This window comes from Microcaecilia unicolor, unplaced genomic scaffold (genome assembly GCF_901765095.1).
Source record: "Microcaecilia unicolor unplaced genomic scaffold, aMicUni1.1, whole genome shotgun sequence".
Taxonomy (NCBI): Eukaryota; Metazoa; Chordata; class Amphibia; order Gymnophiona; family Siphonopidae; genus Microcaecilia; species Microcaecilia unicolor.
In genome coordinates this window covers 19,741-41,880 of record NW_021963685.1, presented here as the reverse complement: position 1 = coordinate 41,880, position 22,140 = coordinate 19,741, and the positions used below count along the sequence as shown (strand labels likewise).

The window sequence follows — 22,140 nt, the reverse complement described above, 5'->3', positions numbered from 1 at the left end:
GACCTACGAAGGCCAGAGGTCAACACTGCTGCTCCAAAACTCGCCTCTTTCCTTCGCATGCACAGTCAAATCCTATAATCTTCACAAACCGAATGCAACGAAGACCAAACCGCCGCCCGACAAATATCTGAATGGGGAATCATACTATTCTCCGCCCAAGAGGCCGCAACCGCTCTGGTAGAAGGAGCAGAAAAACACATTAGGAACCTCACGGCCCTTCACCAAATAGGACGACGCAATCGCCTCCTTCAACCATCTTGCTATCGTCGCCTTGGATGCCGCTGCAACCCTTTTTAGGGCCACCATGAGCACGAACGATCGACGCGCTGAACTCCTGGCGTTCTAGACAGATGACACTGCAAGATGCGCCGAACATCTAACTTTGCCAGCCAACGCTGCTCCGAATCTCCCGCCAAGTTACCTAAAAAACAGGCAACGAAATGACCTGATTAACATGAAAACTCTGAAACCACCTTGGGCAAAAAGGAAGGCACCGACCTCAAAGACACCTTTTCCTTGGAAAGGAAAGGGCTCTCTACACGACAAAGCCTGCAATTCCGAGACGCTCCGACTGAGGTAATAGCTACCAAAAAGACTGCCTTCAAGGAAAAGATCTTTGCACGAAGCCGCAACCAAAGGTTCAAATGGAGGTCTGACTAAGGCATCTAAAAACGAGATTCAAATCCCACGGGGGGAACCAACCGCCGACGAGGCGGCCGCAACAACTTCACACCCTTCAAAAAACGAACAACCTCAGGAATAGAAGCTATAGACTTCCCCTGAACCTTCCCCCCGAAAACACGACAACGCTGCCCACCTGAACCTTCAGGTAGCCAGGCCAGACCCCTGTCCAAACCATCCTGCAAAAAATTCCAAGACCTCCGCCACCAAGGAACGGAAAGGCATCACCGTCCGCTCTGCACACCAGTGCTCAAAACAATCTCCAAACCCAAACATACGCCAATGAAGTGGAGTTCTGCGGGAATTCAACATTGTATCAATGACTCTGGCAGAAAACCCGTTTCTTCCTCAACCTGTGCCTCTCAGAGCCAAGCCATAAGCGAGAACCGAGCCGGGTCTGGCATAACTATCGGGCCTTGACACAAGAGTACTGTTTCCGACAACTGAAGGGGCTCCGCGACCGCCAACCGCACCAGATCTCCGTACCACGGTTGACGCGGCCAGTTCGGAGCTATCAAAATCACCACGTCCTGAGTGCTGCTCGATGCGCTGGATTACTCGACCTACCACGGCCACGGAGGAAACACATACAGCAATCCCTGCGGCCAGGGTAACAGCAGAGCGTCGAGACCCTCCGCTCACGGATCTCTCCGACGACTGAAAACTTTGGGACTTGGGCATTGCGCGCTGTGGCAATCAGATCCATAACTGGCAGACCCCAGACTGACACAATTCGGCCGAACACCGACCGATGTAGAGACCACTCTCCGGGATCCAGAGTATGCCGGCTCAAACATCTGCGTCCACGTTGTCCACCCCGGCCACATGAGCCGCCGAGAGCGCCTGAAGATGACCTTCCGCCCATTGGCATAACAGTGCCGCCTCCTCCGTGACCGCCTGACTCTTTGTGCCCCCTTGACAATTGACATAGGCCACGGCTGTGGCGTTGTCACAGAGCACTCTGACTGCCTTGTGGAGAAGCATTGACTGAAAACACTGAAGTGCCAACCGAATGGCCCGAGTCTCCAACCGGTTGATGGACCACCGTGCTTCCGCCTGGGACCACCGCCCCTGCGCTACCTGACCGAGACAATGCGCTCCCCATCCTAGCAGGCTGGCGTCTGTGACAAGAACCACCCACTGAGGGGACTCCAACGGCATTCCCTTCTCCAGATTGCAAGTTCTGAGCCACCAACGGAGGCTGCAGCGCACAACCCGCCGACATCGGCAGACGCACCTCCAACTCCTGCGACAGGGGAGCCCACCGACTGAGTAGAGAGAACTGAAGCTGACGCATGTGCGCCCTGGCCCAAGGAACTACTTCTATGGTCGCCGCCATCATCCCCAGAACTTGCAGGTAAGACCGGGCCGTCGGTGACGTCAGTGCAAGTAACCGCCGAATCAGGTCTTGCAACTTGCGGATTCTCGGGGGCAGCAAAACCACTTGACCTGACCTCGTATCGAAGAGAACGCCCAGATACTCCAGAGACTGCGACGGTACCAACTGACTCTTGCTGAAATTCACCACCCAGCCCAGCGACTGGAGAAACTGTACCACACACGACGTCGCCCCCTCGCTCTCCGCCTGGGACTTGGCCCGAATCAACCAATCGTCCAGATACGGGTGCACCAAAATGCCCTGCTGGCGCAACGCTGCCGCCACCACCACCATGACTTTGGAAAAGGTGCGGGGAGCTGTTGCCAGACCGAAGGGCAGGGCACAAAACTGAAAGTGCTTCCCTAAAACTGCAAAGCAAAGAAAACGCTGGTGCGCCGCTCGAATGGGAATGTGAAGATAAGCCTCTGTCAAGTCCAGAGAAGTTAGAAACTCTCCCTGCCGGACTGCGACAATGACCGACCGCAACGTCTCCATGTGAAAAGAGGGAACTTTGAGCACCGCATTGACTCTTTAGATCTAAAATAGGCCGAAAGGCATCCTCCTTCTTTGGCACCACAAAGTAAATCGAGTAACACACCGAGCGTTGCTGAGCGGGCGGAACAGAAACCACTGCTCCCAGACTGAGAAGACGACGCAACGTGTCTCGTACTGCTGCTCTCTTGAGCCTCGAGTGACAAGGGGACTCCAGAAAACCGTTCGGGCGGAGAGATCTCGAACTCCAGGGCATAACCATCTCGAACCCCTTCGAGAACCCACTGATCTGATGTGATGTGGACCCAGTTCTGGTAAAACTGACTCAGCCGAGCCCCTACACGCACCAGAGCCTGGGTCCGCACACCTTCAATGGGCAAGCCGCCCAGAGGTCTGACCTCCCCCGAACGAGCCCTGGCCTCCGCGACGACTCCCGCGAAAGGACTGGGTGCGCTGGAAGAACCGACCTCTAGAAGCCCCACTAAACCTACCAGGCCTATACCGTCGAGCCTCACTAAGTCGGCCTCGAGAGGAATTACCCCTAACTCCCAGCTTGGGACGAAAATCCGGGAGTCGAGGCACCTTAGCCTCACTAAGGCCTTTCACTAACTTATCCAACTCTTCGCCAAAAAGCCTAGAACCCTTGAAGGGGAGAGAACACAACTTAGCCTTAGAGGCCACATCCGCGACCCAACCTCATAACCAGAGAGCCCTACGCGCTCCCACTATTATAGCCATATTTTTAGCCGACGCAAGCAACAAATCATACAGTGCATCAGACAAAAAAGACGAACCCATCTCCAACTTGGCTAAATCCTGTAACCCCGAGGTCCCAACCTCCCCGAGATCATCCAGGAGCTTCTCAAGCCCAGCGAAAACACGCCCGCGCCACCAGGCCCCCACACAACCGAGGCCTGGAGAGCTAGTGCCGACAAGTCGAAGCTTCGCTTAAGAAATGCTTCCAACCTCCTTTCCTAGGGTTCACAGAGTGCGGCCCCGCCATCTACTGGAATAGCCGTCGCTTTAGTAACCGCTATAACCACTGCATCTACCGTAGGAGCATTAAAGGAATCTCTATCTACCTGCGGCAGGGGATAAAGTCTCGCCATTGCCTTAGAAACCTTACACGGCAAATCTGGCGAATCCCATTCCTGGGTAATCATCTCCCGGAGATCCTTGTTCATAGGAAAGGTCCGTGCTCTACGCTGAATTCCTTTCACCAAAGGATCCTGCCCAGATTCACCTGAAGCCACCTCAGGATTAAATTTAAGGGTAGATGTGACCTGATCAATGAGCTCCGAAAGCTCATCCCTATGAAAAGGGAGTCCACCGGATCTACCGGACCCTATGAAAAGCTCATCCCCAGGAAGGGAGTCCACCGGATCTACCGGACCCTCAAAACCCTCCCCCATCACTAAACAGGCCTTCCGTGCCCAACTGAGACAGACATTCCTCGTCCTCTGTCCACTCTAGCCGGGGTCTTTTAGGCAGCATGGGACTAACCCCCTCCACTCCCTGGGGGGGGGGGGGGGGGGGGGGCCCGATTTCCAAGCCTGAAAGAGAGTCCACACAAACTCTGGAGGAAAGCCAACCCCTCCTGGACCCTCAATAGGCACTTTCTGCGCCACAACGGAGGCAACTGGCTCAACCAGTTGCCTCCGTTGTGGCGCAGTATATCATAGTGATAGGGTAGACCGGACTGGTGGAGGGGTAGCATTGTATATTAACGAGAGCCTTGACTCAGATAGATTACAAATTCAGCAGGACACAAATCACACCTTTGAATCATTGTGGGTTGAAATTCCATGTATAAAAGGGAAAAAAAACGGTGATAGGAGTGTACTACCGTCCGCCTCGCCAGGATGAGCAGGTAGATACAGAAATGACAAAAGAAATCAGAGACGCGAACAAAATGGGCAATGTGATAATAATGGGTGACTTCAATTATCCAAATATAGACTGGGTAAATATAACATCGGGACACGCTACAGAGATACAATTCCTTGATGAAATCAAGGACAGCTTTATGGAGCAACTGGTGCAGGAGCCGACGAGAGAAGGAAAAATTCTAGACTTGGTCCTTAGTGGAGCGCATGATCTGGTGAGGGATGTTATGGTACTGGGGCCGCTTGATAACAGTGACCATAACATGATCAGTTTTGATATCGACCTTGAAGTAACTGTACACAGAAAGTCAAATACGTTAGCGTTTAACTTTAAAAAAGGAGACTATGATAAAATGAGAAGAACGGTAAAAAATAAAAATAAAAAAATAAAACTTAGGGGGGCAACTGAGAGAGTAAAAACTGTACAACAGGCGTGGACGCTGTTCAAAAATACCATCCTGGAGGCCCAGGCCATACATATTCCGCGAATTAGAAAAGAAAGACGGAATTCCAAAAGACAGCCGGCCTGGTTGAAAAGTGAGGTGAAGGAAGCTATTAGGGCTAAAAGAAATGCCTTCAGAAAATGGAAGAAGGAACCGTCTGAAAATAACAAGAAGCAGCATAAGGAGTGTCAAAGCAAATGCAAGGCGCAGATAAAGAAGGCCAAGAGGGATTACGAAAAAAAAAGATAGCATTAGAGGCAAAAAACCATAGTAAAAAAATTTTTCGGTATATTAAAAGCAGGAAGCCGGCAAAAGAATCGGTTGGGCCGCTGGATGACCAAGGGGTAAAAGGGGCGATCAAGGAAGACAAAGATGTAGCGGAGAGACTGAATGAATTCTTTGCTTCGGTCTTCACCGAGGAAGATTTGGGTGTCGGAAATGGTATTTCAAGCGGACGAGTCGGAGAAACTTACTGACTTCACGGTAAACCTGGAGAACGTAATGGGGCAGTTCGGCAAACTGAAGAGTAGCAAATCTCCTGGACCGGATGGTATTCATCCTAGCGTACTGATAGAACTGAAAAATGAGCTTGCGGAGCTACTGTTAGTGATACGCAACTTATCCTTAAAATCGAGCGTGGTACCGGAAGATTGGAGGGTGGCCAATGTAACGCCCATTTTTAAAAAAGGCTCCAGGGGAGATCCGGGAAATTATAGACTGGTGAGTCTGACGTCGGTGCCGGGGAAAATGGTAGAGGCTATTATTAAAAACAAAATCACAGAGCACATCAGAGGACATGGATTACTGAGACCGAGTCAGCACGGCTTTTGTGTGGGGAAATCTTGCCTGACCAATTTACTTCAATTCTTTGAAGGAGTAAACAAACATGTGGACAAAGGGGAGCTGGTTGATATTGTGTATCTGGATTTTCAAAAGGCGTTTGACAAGGTACCTCATGAAAGGCTACAGAGGAAATTGGAGGGTCATGGGATAGGAGGAAATGTCCTATTGTGGATTAAAAACTGGTTGAAGGATAGGAAACAGAGAGTGGGGTTAAATGGGCAGTATTCACAATGGAGAAGGGTAGTTAGTGGGGTTCTTCAGGGGTCTGTGCTAGGACCGCTGCTTTTTAATATATTTATAAATGATTTAGAGATGGGAGTAACTAGCGAGGTAATTAAATTTGCTGATGACACAAAGTTATTCAAAGTCGTTAACTCGCGACAGGATTGTGAAAAATTACAAGAGGACCTTACGAGACTGGGAGACTGGGCGGCTAAATGGCAGATGACGTTTAATGTGAGCAAGTGCAAGGTGATGCATGTGGGAAAAAAGAACCCGAATTATAGCTACGTCATGCAAGGTTCCATGTTAGGAGTTACGGACCAAGAAAGGGTTCTGGGTGTCATCGTCGATAACACACTGAAACCTTCTGCTCAGTGTGCTGCTGCGGCTAAGAAAGCGAATAGAATGTTGGGTATTATTAGGAAAGGTATGGAAAACAGGTGTGAGGATGTTATAATGCCATTGTATCGCTCCCATGGTGCGACCGCACCTTGAGTATTGTGTTCAATTCTGGTCGCCGCATCTCAAGAAAAATATAGTAGAATTGGAAAAGGTGCAGCGAAGGGCGACTAAAATGACAGCGGGGATGGGACAACTTCCCTATGAAGAAAGACTAAGGAGGCTAGGGCTATTCAGCTTGGAGAAGAGACGGCTGAGGGGAGACATGATAGAGGTATATAAAATAATGAGTGGAGTGGAACAGGTGGATGTGAAGCGTCTGTTCACGCTTTCCAAAAATACTAGGACTAGGGGGCATGCGATTAAACTACAGTGTAGTAAATTTAAAACAAATCGGAGAAAAGTTTTCTTCACCCAACGTGTAATTAAACTCTGGAATTCATTGCCGGAAAATGTGGTGAAGGCGGTTAGCTTAGCAGAGTTTAAAAAGGGTTGGACGGTTTCCTAAAGGACAAGTCCATAAACCGCTACTAAACGGACTTGGAAAAATCCAAAATCCCAGGAATAACATGTATAGAATGTTTGTACGTTTGGGAAGCTTGCCAGGTGCCCTTGGCCTGGATTGGCCGCTGTCATGGACAAGATGCTGGGCTCGATGGACCCTTGGTCTTTTCCCAGTATGGCATTACTTATGTACTTATAACCACAGCAGCATCTGCAGAACACGCTGAATTCAAAATGGCGGCCGTTCCCGCCGAAACTGAAAGCGCCCCCGCCGGGCCTGACTGAGTTGCCGCTGACAAAGGGGCCGCCGATAACTCTGGGGGAACTGCCTCCAAACGTTTAGGTTCTCCGCAAAGACGACACTGACCGCCCGGCGATTCGATGCCCCGGCGCGAGCACGCGCAACAACGGAGGAGTTTGCCCACCATAACTTCAAAGGTAAAGGCAGCGCTACCCCGTCCCGGCCCCAAGGTCAGGCAAGCCCCAAAAGCACTGCTCTCTCGCTCCTAGGACGGAAATGAACTCCCGTTCGTTCCGCACCAAATAAATAAATATATCTCCCTTAAAGAGACAGAAGACAATTCTGGCAGCTGAAAATTTTAAGGCTCTCAAGGCTACAGTACACAGAAAGCAGCCGAGGCACAAAGCTGCCAGTAACACAGTACTGGAGAGCAGCACAGGGGGAGGGACCCGACAAAGCAGGTGTGACACCCTAGGGGGAACTACTGGGCCCCACCGGACTCAGGGTCCCGAAGCACTTTTTTTTTTTGGCAAACCACGTACAGGGTACTTAAAGGATAGAAATCTTTTGAAAGAAACCCAAAATCCTTAATCCCTAAAATCAAAGCTACCTCACCAGACTATTGAAGACTGCACAGGCTGTCCTACCTCTGCTGAGACTGAGAAAATACTGGCTACTGTATGTACTGCACAGGTTATATAGTCAGTGTTCAAAGCTCAGTGTTTTCTCAGTCTCCCTCTGCTGGTAGGAGTACATAACCCACACGTCTTGACAGGTCTGGAGGGTCGCTGAGGAATGATTTGATTTGCTTACTTTATTTATTTTTTGTCTATTAGATTGTAAGCTCTTTGAGCAGGGACTGTCTTTCTTCTATGTTTGTGCAGCGCTGCATACGCCTTGTAGCGCTATAGAAATGCTAAATAGTAGTAGTAGTAGTAGTAGTAAAGGAAAGCAAAAGCTTGAACAGAGAAATATTTTCATCAACTTTGACTTTGATATACTGCAAACACATCTAAGCAGTTTACAATATAAAATAAACTAAAAAGGGGAATATCATGGATCTAGAGAAACACACCAGGTAGCAACTGTAAAATTATAAAATACTAACTCCCGTTTACAAAGCTGCACTAGCAGTTACTGCGTGGCAATGCCAACAATGCCCACACAAAGTGCCGCTAGCATGGCTTTGCAAACAGGGGCCTAAAAGTAGTATTAAAAGTCAAATATAAAGTTGTAGAAATACAAGAAGAGAAGGGAGTGCAAAGACACAAGACTTTACCTATCCTTAGATACGTATGTACAAAGAGTGTCAAACAGTTAAGAAAAGAATAGAACAGGAGAATGGGATTAGTAAAGAATAGAATCACAATAAAGATATTTTAAATTTGTACTCTGTATTCACACTACAAGAGGAGGATGAGCCAAAGACAAGGACTTAAGACTGTGAGGTGAACGTATTGCTGTTCACTTATCTGGCAGAATTCAACATGCTGGCAAAACTGAAAGTAAACCACACCTTGAAACACAATGGGGTTTATCCTAGAATACAGAAGTAGACTTTGGAGATTCTGACCACACATCTTATATCTTTGTTCAACCTATCTCTTGGAACAGATGTTCCAGCAGACTGGATATGTGGTGCTACACTACAGGGCTGAAGATGTTAGCTCAACACTGATGGTAGGTAAAGTAATGCAAACATTACTGAAGGAAGGCACCATGCAGAACCTCGATGTGAGTGACTTATAGGATCATAGAAATGATAGCTGTAAATGTGGCAAATCTGGACTTCATTAAAGTCCCTAACACAGTTCACCTTGATTGTAATTTTCTTTCAACTTGCCAACAAAGCGGGGTGAGAAATTGGTTGAGTAACAGAACTTAAAGTGGAAGTCAATGGTCAAGAGAAGGAAACCAATGGAGTGCCAGGGATTTTGCTGGGCCAAAGCCACTTCAATATCTTTAAGCAACATAGGGGAAAGATTAGAAGGTTGGGGGGGGGGGGGGGGGGGGGGGAGGGAGAGAAATAGTCCCTTTCACAGAAATGAAAGCTGCTTCCAGAGAAGGCATGTTAGGGGGGGGTAAATAAAATGTATATTTGGGAAGTAAAAAGGGAAAGAGGTGACATAAAATAGACATTCGAATATCTAGCAGGCATCAAAATTTCAGGGTGTTTTTTTACCCCATAGAATGGACAGTTCAAGAATGAGGGATCGTATGAAACTAAGAGTGGGAAACAAATGTGAGAAAATAGATATCCACTACCCTCTTTAGTGAGAAAGTGAAGGTTCTAAGATCCAAAGCATTGGAGAGTTCAAGCATATATGGAATAGACATTGAGTGGCATAATCGAAAGGGACGCCCAAGCTTTGCTGAAGACGTCCTCGCAAAATGTCCTGGTGGAGGGGCAACAAGATGGACATCCATCTTTCGCTTCGATAACACGGTCGGGGACGCTCAAATCTTGAAATTTAGGTCATCCTTAGACTTGGTCGTTTCCAATTTTCGGCGATAATGGAAACCAAGGACAACCATCTCAGAAACGACCAAATGCAAGCACTTTGGTCGTGGGAGGAGCCAGCATTTGTAGTGCACTGGTCCCCCTGACATGCCAGGACACCAACCAGGCACTGCAGTGGACTTCACAAATTGCTCCCAGGTACATAGCTCTCTTACCTTGTGTGCTGAGCCCCCCAAAACCCACTACCCACAACTGTACACCACTACAACAGCCCTTACGGGTGAAGGGGGACACCTACATGTGGGTACAGTGGGTTTGTGGAGGGCTCACATTTACCACCACAAGTGTAACAGGTGGGGGGGGGGGGGAGGGGATGGGCCTGGGTCCGCCTGCCTTTAGTGCACTGCACCCACTAAAACTGCTCCAGGGACCTGCATACTGCTGTGATGGACCAGAGTATGACATCTGAGGCTGGCATAGAGGCTGGCACAAAATATTTTTAGAGGTTTTTTGAGGGTGGGAGGGGGTTAGTGACCACTGGGGGAGTAAGGGGAGGTCATCCCCGATTCATCTGGTCAGTTCAGGCACCTTTTTGTGGCTTGGTCGTAAGAAAAACAGGACCAGGTAAAGTCGCCCAAGTGCTCATCGGGGACGCCCTTTTTTTTTCCATTATGGGTCGAGGATGCCCAAATGTTAGGCACGCCCAAGTCCTGCCTTCGTAACGCCTCTGACGCCCCCGTGAACTTTGGTCATCCCCGCAACGGAAAGCAGTTGGGGGCACCCAAACTTGGCTTTCAATTATGCCGACTTGGGCGACCCTGTGAGAAGGACGCCCATCTTCCGATTTGTGTAGAAAGATGGGCGTCCTTCTCTTTCGAAAATGAGCCTGATAGGAACCTAAGTAACAATGCAAGGGAATGACAACAAAATTAGTAAGACCTGTGACAAAACAGCAGGGAGGTACAAGTGTGCAGACTGGGTTGTCCAGAACATGTCTTTTATGCTGACATTCTCTCTGTTTCTAAGATATATCTTGTTTGCCACATCCTGATCCAGAAACCAATAGAAGGGTCTAAACCTGACCAAATATGTCTAAAAGGATGTTCTTTTTCCGGATATGTTACTCTTAAGTTTGATGCATGACAGAAAGCCTAGTTCTATACTTCTCCACACAAAGATGGCCTGATCAGGTAGAAAGCAACTAACTTGATTGCTTTAAAGGCCTTCAGAAATCAGTGACTAACCAAATTGTTCTAATACATACACTACAGCATGTAGTTTCAGAAAGCTCATGTAGTATCTTCTTTCCCCCCCCCCCCCCCCCCCCCAAAAAAAAAAAAAGAGAAGTAAGGGGTAGACCAAATGTGTATCCAAACAGCAGGTTTATTCTCGCAGTCCTGCAAGTCGGCTCCAGCACACCACTGGACACAACCCATTAGTCTGGACTGGTCTGGTATAGATGACAAGGAAATACATTTTGCTTTAGCGAACTTGCCAAAGTTTATCAGCGAGAGACTTATCAAGTGAGGGATAAATATATAACTTTCAAATACTGAAGTCTGATCATTTAGCCATTTCCTTCTGGCTTTGTCTGTTCTGACCCTGTTGAAATCTGTGAAGCTGTGTGCTATGGGGGATGGGGGGTTTGGGAAAGGCAGGGGAGATGCAGGAGAGAAGGGAGAGAGAGGAAACAATGTTGGACCTGGAGGTGGGGGAGGGAGAGAAAGGAAGCAATGTGGGAACCAGCTTGGACTTTACACAGTCACTGCATTTTTGGCCAATTTTAATCCTAAAACTGCCCTTCACTAATACATGAGATCAACTTAGACGAGTATATACGGTAACTTCCATGTCATCTCTATAGATATCCCTCTCAAAGAAGGCTTTCAACTTGGATGAAATCAGGCCTATTTGATAAATTCTTACAGACTCAGAAGTGTAGGTGCACTCTAGGATATGTACATTGTCATTAAGGACTAGTCGGGGTGGCCCAAGGCAATCTGCTGCCCAACGCAGGGATGAGATGCTGCCCCTGCCCGCTCTGGCATCTTCCTCCTTCCCTCCTCAACCCTCTGCCCCATGCCATTTACCTTATTTTCTTCTTTTCCAAAAGGCGGAATGAAATGATTCCCATAGGCTGCGCTGTCATGGTGCCACCAGCACTGGCCTCTTTACTGTGTGTACTGCCTCTGAGGAAACAGGAAATTACGTCAAGAAGTGGGCCGCAGTAGGGAGAAGAGGCCATTGCCGGCGGCAGGGAAGCCTATGGAAATCGCTGCCACTGCCGCCTTTTGGAAACAAAAGAAATAAAGGTAACTTTAGGGAAGAAGGTTGAGGAGGGATGGTGAGAGTGCTGCTCCCTGGAGCGTGCCGCTTGAGGCCCCCGTCTCAGGTAGCCGAATGGTAGGGCCACCACTGGGACTAGTTGCTTCACTTTCATTCTCCTCTTCCCAAGTTGCAGCATATATACACCCTCTGATGAACAGAATAAAATCTTTCCAGTTAAATGTTGTCTTAACCAGCCACCAGCATGTGATTCAACAGCACACATTTGCTACTGAGACTCCACAGACCAGGCTGAAACAATGTGTAAAACATTTTTGCACATGGAAGTTCTCAACCACAGTGGCTTCATTTGAGTTTCCATACTTTCACCTTTCACTGGCATCTATTCAATTCAGGATCACAAAGTATTTAAGAAAAGGACAGGGGAGGAGAGGGAAAAAAAACATAAGGATACCAACCTGTTCCCATAGTGTTTCCGCAACTTGATCAATGATTGTTCCAATTTCTCTGAACTCTCCTGAATACTTAACGTATGCCCAAGTACAGAGGGATAAAAGTGCTACCCCCATTATGAGGTTACATAAGGAAGCTATTGAGTTCAGGCCAATGAAACCAGTCAGCCCTGAGATTATGTACATGGCAAACATAACAGCAAATAGTGTTGCAGGGGTACGAGCAGCATAGAAGATATTTTTGCCATCGTTGTGCTTTACAAAGTTTGCATAGATTTCTTCTATCTCCACTTCCAACTGATCCTGATAGCGATGGCAGAACTCTTCTCCTCCCATCTTTTTCACGGATCTGAACTGTTTGATAGAAGACTCTTTGAGATCCTGATGTTTTCGTTCTAGGTCTGAAGGTGCAATATAAGGCTTATCTCCACCACATATCTGTTAAAACGATAACTCTTATTATAAAAGAAATTCAATATAATTGATTACTATACACAAACCACAAAAAATACTTATGTTTATAAAATGGTAACTGTGATATTAAATCTGTCACTGGCGGAGAGAGAGAGAGAGAGAGAGAGAGAGAGAGAGAGAGAGAGAGAGAGAGAGAGAGATTATATATATACACATATATACAGTTTCTTAACCCATCTATGGGATTTCACACGGGTCAATTTGGCATGTCTTCCTTAGCAACATTGATACAAACATTAGAAATGACTTCATTTATGCAGACAACATTCAGCTTCTTTTCTTCAAGCAGTTTCAGCCCTGAATAAAAAGTTGGATACCATTGCAGATTGGCCACACTTCCACAGGTTAAAATTAAATTGTGTCAAGATCAATGCTCTGTTTTTTTTTTCACACAAAATCGGATGTAATACTGCAAAGGCTGTTATTAATTTATGGAGTGCAAATTCAAATTCTTGGGCTTGGAATTTCAACTGCACATCTCATCCACTGTTTAAAAAAAAAAAAAAAAAAAGTCACCTTTTTCAACTGGAGGAAAAACGCTCAGGTTGTGCTTTAATAAAAAACACACTATTATATTTCATTCATTAGTTTTAGGACATTTAGATTATTGCAATGCTTTGTTCCAAGCAAACCAGAACATGCACAAAAGGGTTCTCCAAGCCATTTTCCTGTCACGGTAGCAGCTAACTAAAACAGAATGCAAATGATCTACAGGTTATTATAATGAGCTACCATATTTTTCGGACTATAAGACGCACCTAGGTTTTAGAGGAGGGAAATAGGGAAAAAAAAATTTGGACTATAAGACACACTTTTTCCCTCCTCTAAAACCTAGAGTGCTCTGGTGCGTCTTGTCCGAATCCCTCCCTCCAAGTTCGGGATCGCCCTCCCTAGGGTTACCTCCTCCCCCCCCCCCCCCCCGTCACCACCTCTCCCCTTACTCACGCGATCTTCCCTGGTGGTCTAGTGACGTTGGGGCAGGAAAGAGCCCTCTCTTTCCTGCCCAGCGCGCTGCTCTGCATCCTCCTGTATGCTGCCTGTGATGACGGTCTCGGCGAGATTCAAAAAGACTTCAATTCTCGGCGGCCATTTTGAATCTCGCCGAGACCGTCATCATAGGCAGCATACAGGAGGATGCAGAGCAGCGCGCTGGGCAGGAAAGAGGGGGCTCTTTCCTGCCCCGACATCACTAGACCACCAGGGAAGATCGCGTGAGTAAGGAGAGAGGTGGTGACAGGGCTGGGGGGAGGGGAGGTAACCCTAGGGAGGACGATCCCGAACTCGGAGGGAGGGCGATCTCGAACTCGGAGGGAGGGCGGGTGGGCGGCCTGCCAAATCTCTACCTTCGGAATATAAGATGCACCCCCCATTTTCCTCCCAAATGTGGGGGGAAAAAAGTGCGTCTTATAGTCCGAAAAATACGGTAATTAGGAGATACACAGCCGTTTTCCGACCCCAGCACCGTGGAAAACCTAACGTTAGGTCAGCACCTCTTGTTGGGGCTGCGAGGGATTTATTCGCCTCTAAAGACTTCTATAAATTAAAAACAAAAAAAAAACAACGTCCAAGTGCTTGTCAGGGACGTCCTTTATGGATGTCCTTCACTCAAAAAAACCAAAACAAACAAAAAGAAAGGACGTCCCTGATGAGGATGAGCTTTTCTTCAGACTCAAGGTTGCCCGAAATGACCACCACCGGAGAGAATCGGGGCGTGAGGACATCCAAAAAAAACTATTTGGACGTCCCTTTCGATTATGCCTCGATCTCTCTCTCAGCTGAGAGATCAGGGCATAATCGAAAGGGACGTCCAAATAGTTTTTATTTGGACGTCCTCACATGCCCCGATCCCCGATTCTCTCCGGCGGTGGTCATTTCGGGTACCCTTGAGTCTGAAGAAAAGCCCGTCCTGCTTGTCAGGGATGTCCTTTTTTGTTGTTTTTTGAGTGAAGGACATCCATAAATGACATCCTTGGCATGCGCAGAGCAGCCAGTATAATGCTTGGCTGCTCTGCGCATGCTCAGCTGGCCGACTGGCTTGGAAGGAAATCGCATGCAAATGAACTAGCAACGAGCACCTCATTTGCATGCGATTTCCTTGATGCATACCCGTTTCTTACCAATTCGCTAAGGAATCGGTAAGGGAAGGGCTAACGTTTTGTTAGTGCATCTACCCCTTAGTATTTACTTAAATAAAGAAGAAAAAAGAAAAGAAAAGTCTGTCCCAACAGAAGTAATTTGGACCACTAACAGAAACTGTCTGCATTTTTACTGTGTACTCTGATACATCACATAATATCTTGATCTTTCATTGTAAGGCACTGGGCATCACATTGCCTAAAATACAGTTTAAGCAGCCAGTCTCTATCAGGATCAAACACTAAAGATTCAAGCCGTTTGAAAGCGTTTCCAACATCTCATGTGATTTCTGTACAAAGGTGTCAGATCCAGACTATCAGCATAATCTGAGGCCATCTAGTCTGTGCCTCAGTTTCTTTTAACAAGTAGGCAAAACATATAGAATATGGCTAAGGGAATTCTTTCCAATACCTCCATTTGTCTGGGTCTGTATAGCAGTGCTGTCTGTATCCGTTTAGAGAGGAGGGGGCAGTGTTTTTCAAGACGTAGTTTTGTGGGTAGAGGTAGCTGTAAGATCAGTTGAGGGTGCAAAGTTAGAGTGGGGGAGGTGATAATTTGGGGTTATTTTTGTGAGTAGAGTTTAAGCTGGGGACAGTTGAATAGTGTAGGGGCAGTAGAGAAAAGGAAGAGGCAGTTTGAAAATAAGAATGCTCTCTGTTTCACAATATTACTCCTGGAGGAATTGTGAACAGTTTAACAATGCAAAATTTGTGTAGAATTCCTCACCTGTGCAGAATTCCGTGCAGGCAGCTGTAATGACTAGGCAGAGTGGCAGAGCTGAGTTCCGTTTCCCTTCCTCCCCCTCCCATAATCAAGGGGTGTACACTGGGCAGCCTCCTTTGATGTCCTGAGTCTGGCCGTTTCTTTAAACCACAAGGCTATACTGTGGCATATGTGCTCAAAGGATCAGTCAGACCCAGGGACAGCAAAGGAGGAGGAAGATGTGGCCCAATGTGCAACTGTGCACCACCATCTCTTGCTGCATCACTAGGTAAAGGGTCATGGATTTCATATACTGCCTTTCTATGGTGCAGCCAAAGTGGTTTACATTTATATGGAGGTATTTTCTCTGTCCATATTGGGCTCACAATCTAAGTTTGTTTTTTGTTTTTTTTTTTTTTGCCCAGAGTCACAAGACGCTGCAGTGGGACTTGAACTAGAGGTCTGCACAGGAACAGGGTTTGCGGGGATCCCGCAGAGTCCACAGGAATCCCGCGGGAATACCCTCCGGGTTAGCGGGAGTGCCGTGGGGACGGAAACAAACATGCGGGAATCCCGTGGGGATGGAGGATATTCTGGTGGGATTCCCATGGGGACGCGCGTGTGAGAGCCGCTGCTTTTCTGCTGATCTGTGTGCCCCTATCGCATCAATCATGCTGCAGTGCTGGTTCGCCAATCGCCCCTTCTTTTAGTGGGCAGAGACACCAAGCTCTCCTCCAGTGGGAAAAGAAGGACGCCCTCAACTGGGCCAAATTTCAAGGGGGGAGTCGGGCATAGCAAAGGCGCGTGGATGTCCTCAGAGAAACGTCCATTTTGGCCGTCCTTAACTGCTCCATTGCAGGGATGGCCAAACTTCAAAGGGGTATTGGAGGCATAGCGAAGGTGGGACTTGAGTGCCTAACACTTAGACGTCCTTCATCCATAATCTAAAAAAAAAAAAAAAAAAAGGACGTCCCTGACGAGCACTTGCACTTTTTCACCCAGGTCTCTCTGTCAACTCAAGTTCAACACGTGCAGGAGATTTGCTCAAGTTGTATGTAGTGAGTCTTCCAGGCACTGCCAGACCTCGGTAACCACAGAAGAGAACTGCACAGAGGTGAGCTCAGCTGACTACTTTTATTTTTTATATATGTATAGTCAGTTTATTTCTCTCATGGTGGGAACTGGCTGTTTGTGAGCTGTTTTACTGCAGCTAAAGCATTAGCATACCCACTTGTTTCTTTTGTTGAGGGCATTGGGCTTTTTGGGTGACCAATAATTCTATTTTAGTGTGGAAAAAACTTGTTTGTTTTATGTATTTATTGCATTTTTTCTAAGATTCAGTATATTACTGAGTGAAGAAATATTTTCTCTGATTCGTTTTAAATGTATTACTCCGCATTGTGTGCCCCCTGTCCACTGCACTCAGTACTTTATACTTCCTTTTTTTTATGGGGACGGGTTAGATTCTGGTGGGGATGGGTTTGATTCCGGTGGGGACGGGTCACATTTCTGTCCCCGTGCAATTCTAACTGGAACCCAGTTCCACAGATTCTGAGCCCACTGCACTAATTAGGCTACTCCTGCCCACTCTCTCCCTCAAAATGAGTAGAAGAGTAGCTTAATTATTAGTGCAGTGGGCTGAGAACATGGGGAACTGGGTTCAAGTCCCACTGCAGCTTCTTGTGACTTTGGGCAAAAAAAGGAAAAAAAAAACCCCCAAACAGATTGTGAACCCACTAGACAGAGAAAGTACCTCCATATAATGTAAACTGCTTTGGTTGTACCACAGAAAGGTGGTATATCAAATCCATGACCTTTTTACCCAATGATGCTGCAAGGAGGTGATGGTACACAGCTGCACATTGGGCCACATCTTTCTCCTCCTTTGCTGTCGAGGGCTTGACTGTTTCTTTGAGCCTCACATGCCTCAGTATAGCCATGTGGTAACCTCTTCAATGACTATAGATTATTATATGTGGAATTTGACCAATAGACGTTTTTCATTTTGCCTTAGCGTTTTGGAACATCTTCCGACCACCCCTGCTTGGTTCCTCTGTGGAAGTTGTGTGGCCCTTCCTTTATTTGGTTACATAAACTGTGGACCCCATGTGGCCCAACAACCTCAACGTCTGCCGAGCTGCGACCCGCTGAGAGGCTCAAACCTGAGAAGCCAGTGTGGCCCCGGGAGAAAGGCTCAAACCTTCTATGTATCGAGCAGTGCTCCAATGAATTGCAACTGCTAGGCAGGGCGACGATGGGACTTGGGGTAGTTTAACACAAACCCTAGTAGCTCTCACACCCAAACAGTCCTCTGCATGGACTCCTGAGCACCATCCTCCTACGTGCTCTTCACAAGCCAATTGTCAAGATAAGGGAACACATGGATTCCCAAAGTCTGTGTAGCAATGCTGCGACTACCGCTAGACATTTGGTAAATACCCTGGGAGCTGACGCGAGACCAAAGGGCAACACATGGTACTGGTAGTGATGTGTTCCCAGCCGAAATCATAGATACTTCTGGTGTGCTATGTGTACATGCATCCATTAAGTCCATGAAGTCCAGAAAGCATAGAAAATCATTTTTCTGAATCATGCATAAAAGCTTGTCCAGGAAAACCATCCTGAACTTTTCTTAAGCCAGGAATTTGTTCAGGGCCCTTAGATCTAGGATGGGATGCACCTCCCCTGTTTTCTTTTGCATGAGGAAGTACCTGGAATAGAATCCATGCCCTTCTTCCACTGGTGGAACAGGCTTGACTACATGGACCTTCAAAAGAGTGGAGAGTTCCTCTGCAAGTACCGGCTCATGTGGAGAGCTGAGGTAATGAGCTCTCAGTGGGCAATTTGGAGGTTTCTGATGCCAATTTAGGGCGTATCCGAGACAGACTATTTGAAGAACCCACCGGTCAGAGGTTAAAAGGGGCCACCATTCATGGGAAAACTTCAGCCTCCCCCCGACCAGCAAGTTGTCCGAGACAGACACTGACAGAGGCTATGTTCTGCTGGAGCCAGTCAAAAGCTTGTTGCTGTCTGACTGGGGAGAAGCAGGGGCCTTGGGCGCATGCTATTGATGAGTGCGCTGGGATTGAGCCTGAGAAGGCTGGTGACAGGAGGTGACGTACCTATGCCTCAGAATAATAAAGGCACCTCTACTCAACTTGCCAAAAGGCCTCCTGGATGAGGAGGCAGATGCAGAAGGCACCCAGCAGGGGAGAGAAGAGATGGCATCAGTAAGCTTCTTGATTTGGTAAGTGAACTCCTCAATCTTCTCTCCAAAAAGGTTATGCCACCGGCAAGGGGAATCCACCAACTTCTGCTGAACAGACTGTTCCAAATCAGAAACACGCAGCCATGAGATTCTTCACATACTTTGGATGCCACCTCAATAGTGTCAGACGCCCCTGGTCAAGAACTTATGACATGCCTTCTGCTGCTTGGTCAACTGGTGAACCAACTCGGCCTGCATCAATGGGAGAGAGTGTCTGCCGAGCAATTTATGCATGGAGTCCCACAAGTAAACACTCGTGAAGAGCTGGCAAGACTGTATATGGGACACTAACATAGAGGCCTGAAACATCTTCCTCCCAAGAGTCCAACGTCCTAACTTCTCTGCCTGGGGGCGCAGAAGCATAGTCTCTAGAACTCCTGGCTCTTTTGAGAGTAAATTCCACCACCATGGAATGATGAGGCAGCTGAGGCTTACCAAATCCAGGTGTGCTGTGAATCCGGTACATGGAATCAATCTTCTTGGGCAGTACTGGAACAGACAGAGGGGACTCCCAGTTCTGCATGAGAATGTCCTTAAGGATCTCGTGCAGAGGGACAGTCACAGCCTTCCTAGGAAATTTGTAGTCCAGGACCTCGAGCATCTTGGCCCACAGATCGTCCTCCACCTCCAAAGGAAATGGAATAGCAGCTGCCATTTTCTTCACAAAAGAATGAAAAGGCTCTCAGGTGCAGATTTTGGCCTTTCTAGTGGAGGGGAGAGGCTCAGAGGGGATGCCATAGGATTCATCCTCCGAAAAATACACAGGATCCTCCTCTGACTCCCATGAGTGCACCTCATCGGTGTCAATCAAGAGCTCCTCATGGGAGGGCTGAGACTGGGCCTGCCACAACTTACTCATGTCCTCGAGAAGGGTGTCGAGGAGTCTATTCCCGCCTTGACACTGATGAAGCTTCCTCTACAGACGTTGAGGGTGTACAGATTTGGGTGGCAGTCAACACCAGGGTCGCAAGTGATGCTGGTATCTGAGATCGTGCAGCAGGCTGAGAGCCAAGTGGGGTCAAAATGGGAGGCACCCCCTATGCAGATGCACACCTTTGCAAGAGGCCATCCAGCAGCTCAGGCAGCAAGGCTTGGATGCACTCACTGAGGGCTGACAAGAGCTGCTGGAGTTGACACAGGAGCCTGGTCTTGGCTGCTAGAAGAGACAGACAGACATGCACTGGCACCTCATGGAAGGGGAGTGGTCCTCCCAGTACTGACGCTTCTCGGGTGCCAAATCCCTCGACGCCCTGGAGCTCCCAGCACTGTGTGTTGAGGCTGATCAATATTGATGCTTCTTGGCTTCGCCCGAAGCCAGTCATCGAGGCTCCTCAGTGCAGACATTGAATCCTCGAATCGCCTTGGGGTCAGGTCTGATGCTGGCTGGTACCGGGGGTCCTGCATAGCAGTTGGCATTGAGACAGGTGGAGACCCACTCAGTGCACCACTGCTTCCAGTGTCTACAGGTTTAGTAGCAGCCATACATACCAATGTTCCTAATACTGGTGCAGTACTCAACGTTTATACTGACCTTGATGCAGATGCATTGGACCGGCTTCAAAAATCCTTGTGTTCAGCCTCTGGCAATCTGGGTCTGCTTTTTCATACAAAGATAAGTTAGCAGAGCTAACACTGAAGACACCAAGAATGGGTGTCCTTGCCAGAGATGGTCCGACTGCAACAGGTACAGCACTTGAAACTTCTGGGAACTTCCAACATACAGAACAGTAACCCTTGTAGCCGTGCAAACAAAACAGTCACAACAAGGGCGACAAAACAGTCACAACAAGGGCGACAAAAAAATCGGGTGGGACAGCAGATGATGTAGAAAATTCCACTTTATTGAATATCCAGGACTTGACACAAGCTGTGTTTTGGCCCACAGAGTCACTTGAATTGGATGTATGTTGTTACAACTAGAAAAGTGTTATGTTCAATGTCTGAATCAAGGATAAGTCCTTATAAATTATGTGTAAAAGCACCTCCAAAGTTGCTTGGACTCAGGTGAGTGCTTCTGTCCGATACTTTACTTTATTTCTTATTAGTCGCCAATATTCCCATAAAGACTTCACTGCAACTTACATCAAGAAACAAAGTACTTTTTTTTTTGTTACAGTAGGAGGTGGTAGAGGTTGAAGGTTGTCTGATGAGCTTAGTTACTGGCGAACATTAGTTATTGAAAATTTCTTAAGACTTGTCTTTCAAACAGATAGGCTTTCAGAAGTTTACGGAATGCTGCAAATTGAGTCATGGACCTTATCTGCACCAGTAAATTGTTCCAGTATTTTGCGGCTAAACAAGGTAGTGTTAGTGAGTGTAGGGATTTGAATCTAATACCTTTAGGTGAGGGATATGACAGCTCCAAGAAATTACCGGCTGGTCTCCTATTCCTTTGTTTAGGTAGTAGTACCCATTAATTTACATATTTAGGTAAATCGCCATACAGTGTAAGATAAATCATTGTACAAAGTTTGAAGATTCCTCTTGACTCCAACGAAAGCCATGATGTAATGTGATAAGTAGTGGGGAAACTTTCAAATTTAGTCTGAGAATATTAATTTTGCAGCTACATTTTGCACTGATTGCAGTCTTTTTCTTATTAGCATGCAGCAGCCTACATATAATACATTTAAAAATCGATGTGTTAAAATGAGGTATTGTTACCAGTAGTCTGAAGTTGTCGACACTGAAACAGTGACGTACTTGCCTTAACTTTCACATGACAAACGTCTTTTTGACAACCTTTTTTGACAGTGGTTTTCCAGCGTTGTCTATTCACAATAATTCTTAATTTATTTATTGCATTTGTATCCCACATTTTCCCACCTCTTTGCAGGCTCAATATTCTCAACTCTGTATCTATTTTAATGGGAGCTCCATTGATGTGTACATGTAAGTTTGAAATACCACTGTTGGGTGCCGTAACAATTGTTGCAGTTTAGTTTGAGACGTAAATTCGACACCCATTTCTCCACTAGGGTGACACCATGAGATATCATTTGGTTAACATCATCCTTTTCCTTATCAAAGGAAAAGTCCCACTGCAGCATAAGCGAAGCAGTTTACCATCTCCTTTTCCATAAAAAGCCTAGGGAGGCCATAAGAGTGTTAAATAGTATAGTCCATCTTCACATGACACTATGGTCCATTTGACTCAGCACCTCTTGCTTCTGCATCAAGTTCAATGATAACTAGTTTCTGTGCAAAGTATGGGCTCAATTCCTGTCCACCCTTCCCAATATAGATCACTAAGACCATTTCCTGCCCCAAAA

At 47.1% G+C, this 22,140-nt stretch overlaps 1 protein-coding gene across 1 annotated transcript in view; it reads right to left on the bottom strand.

Moving 5' to 3' along the window:
• Positions 1 to 19,523, bottom strand: part of LOC115459566 (atlastin-2-like) — a 38,597-nt gene extending 19,074 nt beyond the window's left edge. Inside the window, exons 1-2 of the mRNA XM_030189377.1 lie at positions 19,275 to 19,523; positions 12,295 to 12,726 (exon numbers count right to left, since the gene is read on the bottom strand). Of these exons, the coding sequence (XP_030045237.1) occupies positions 12,295 to 12,726; positions 19,275 to 19,523 (681 nt within the window). The remainder of the gene's footprint in view (positions 1 to 12,294; positions 12,727 to 19,274) is intronic.
• Between the last annotated feature and the right edge of the window lie 2,617 nt (positions 19,524 to 22,140).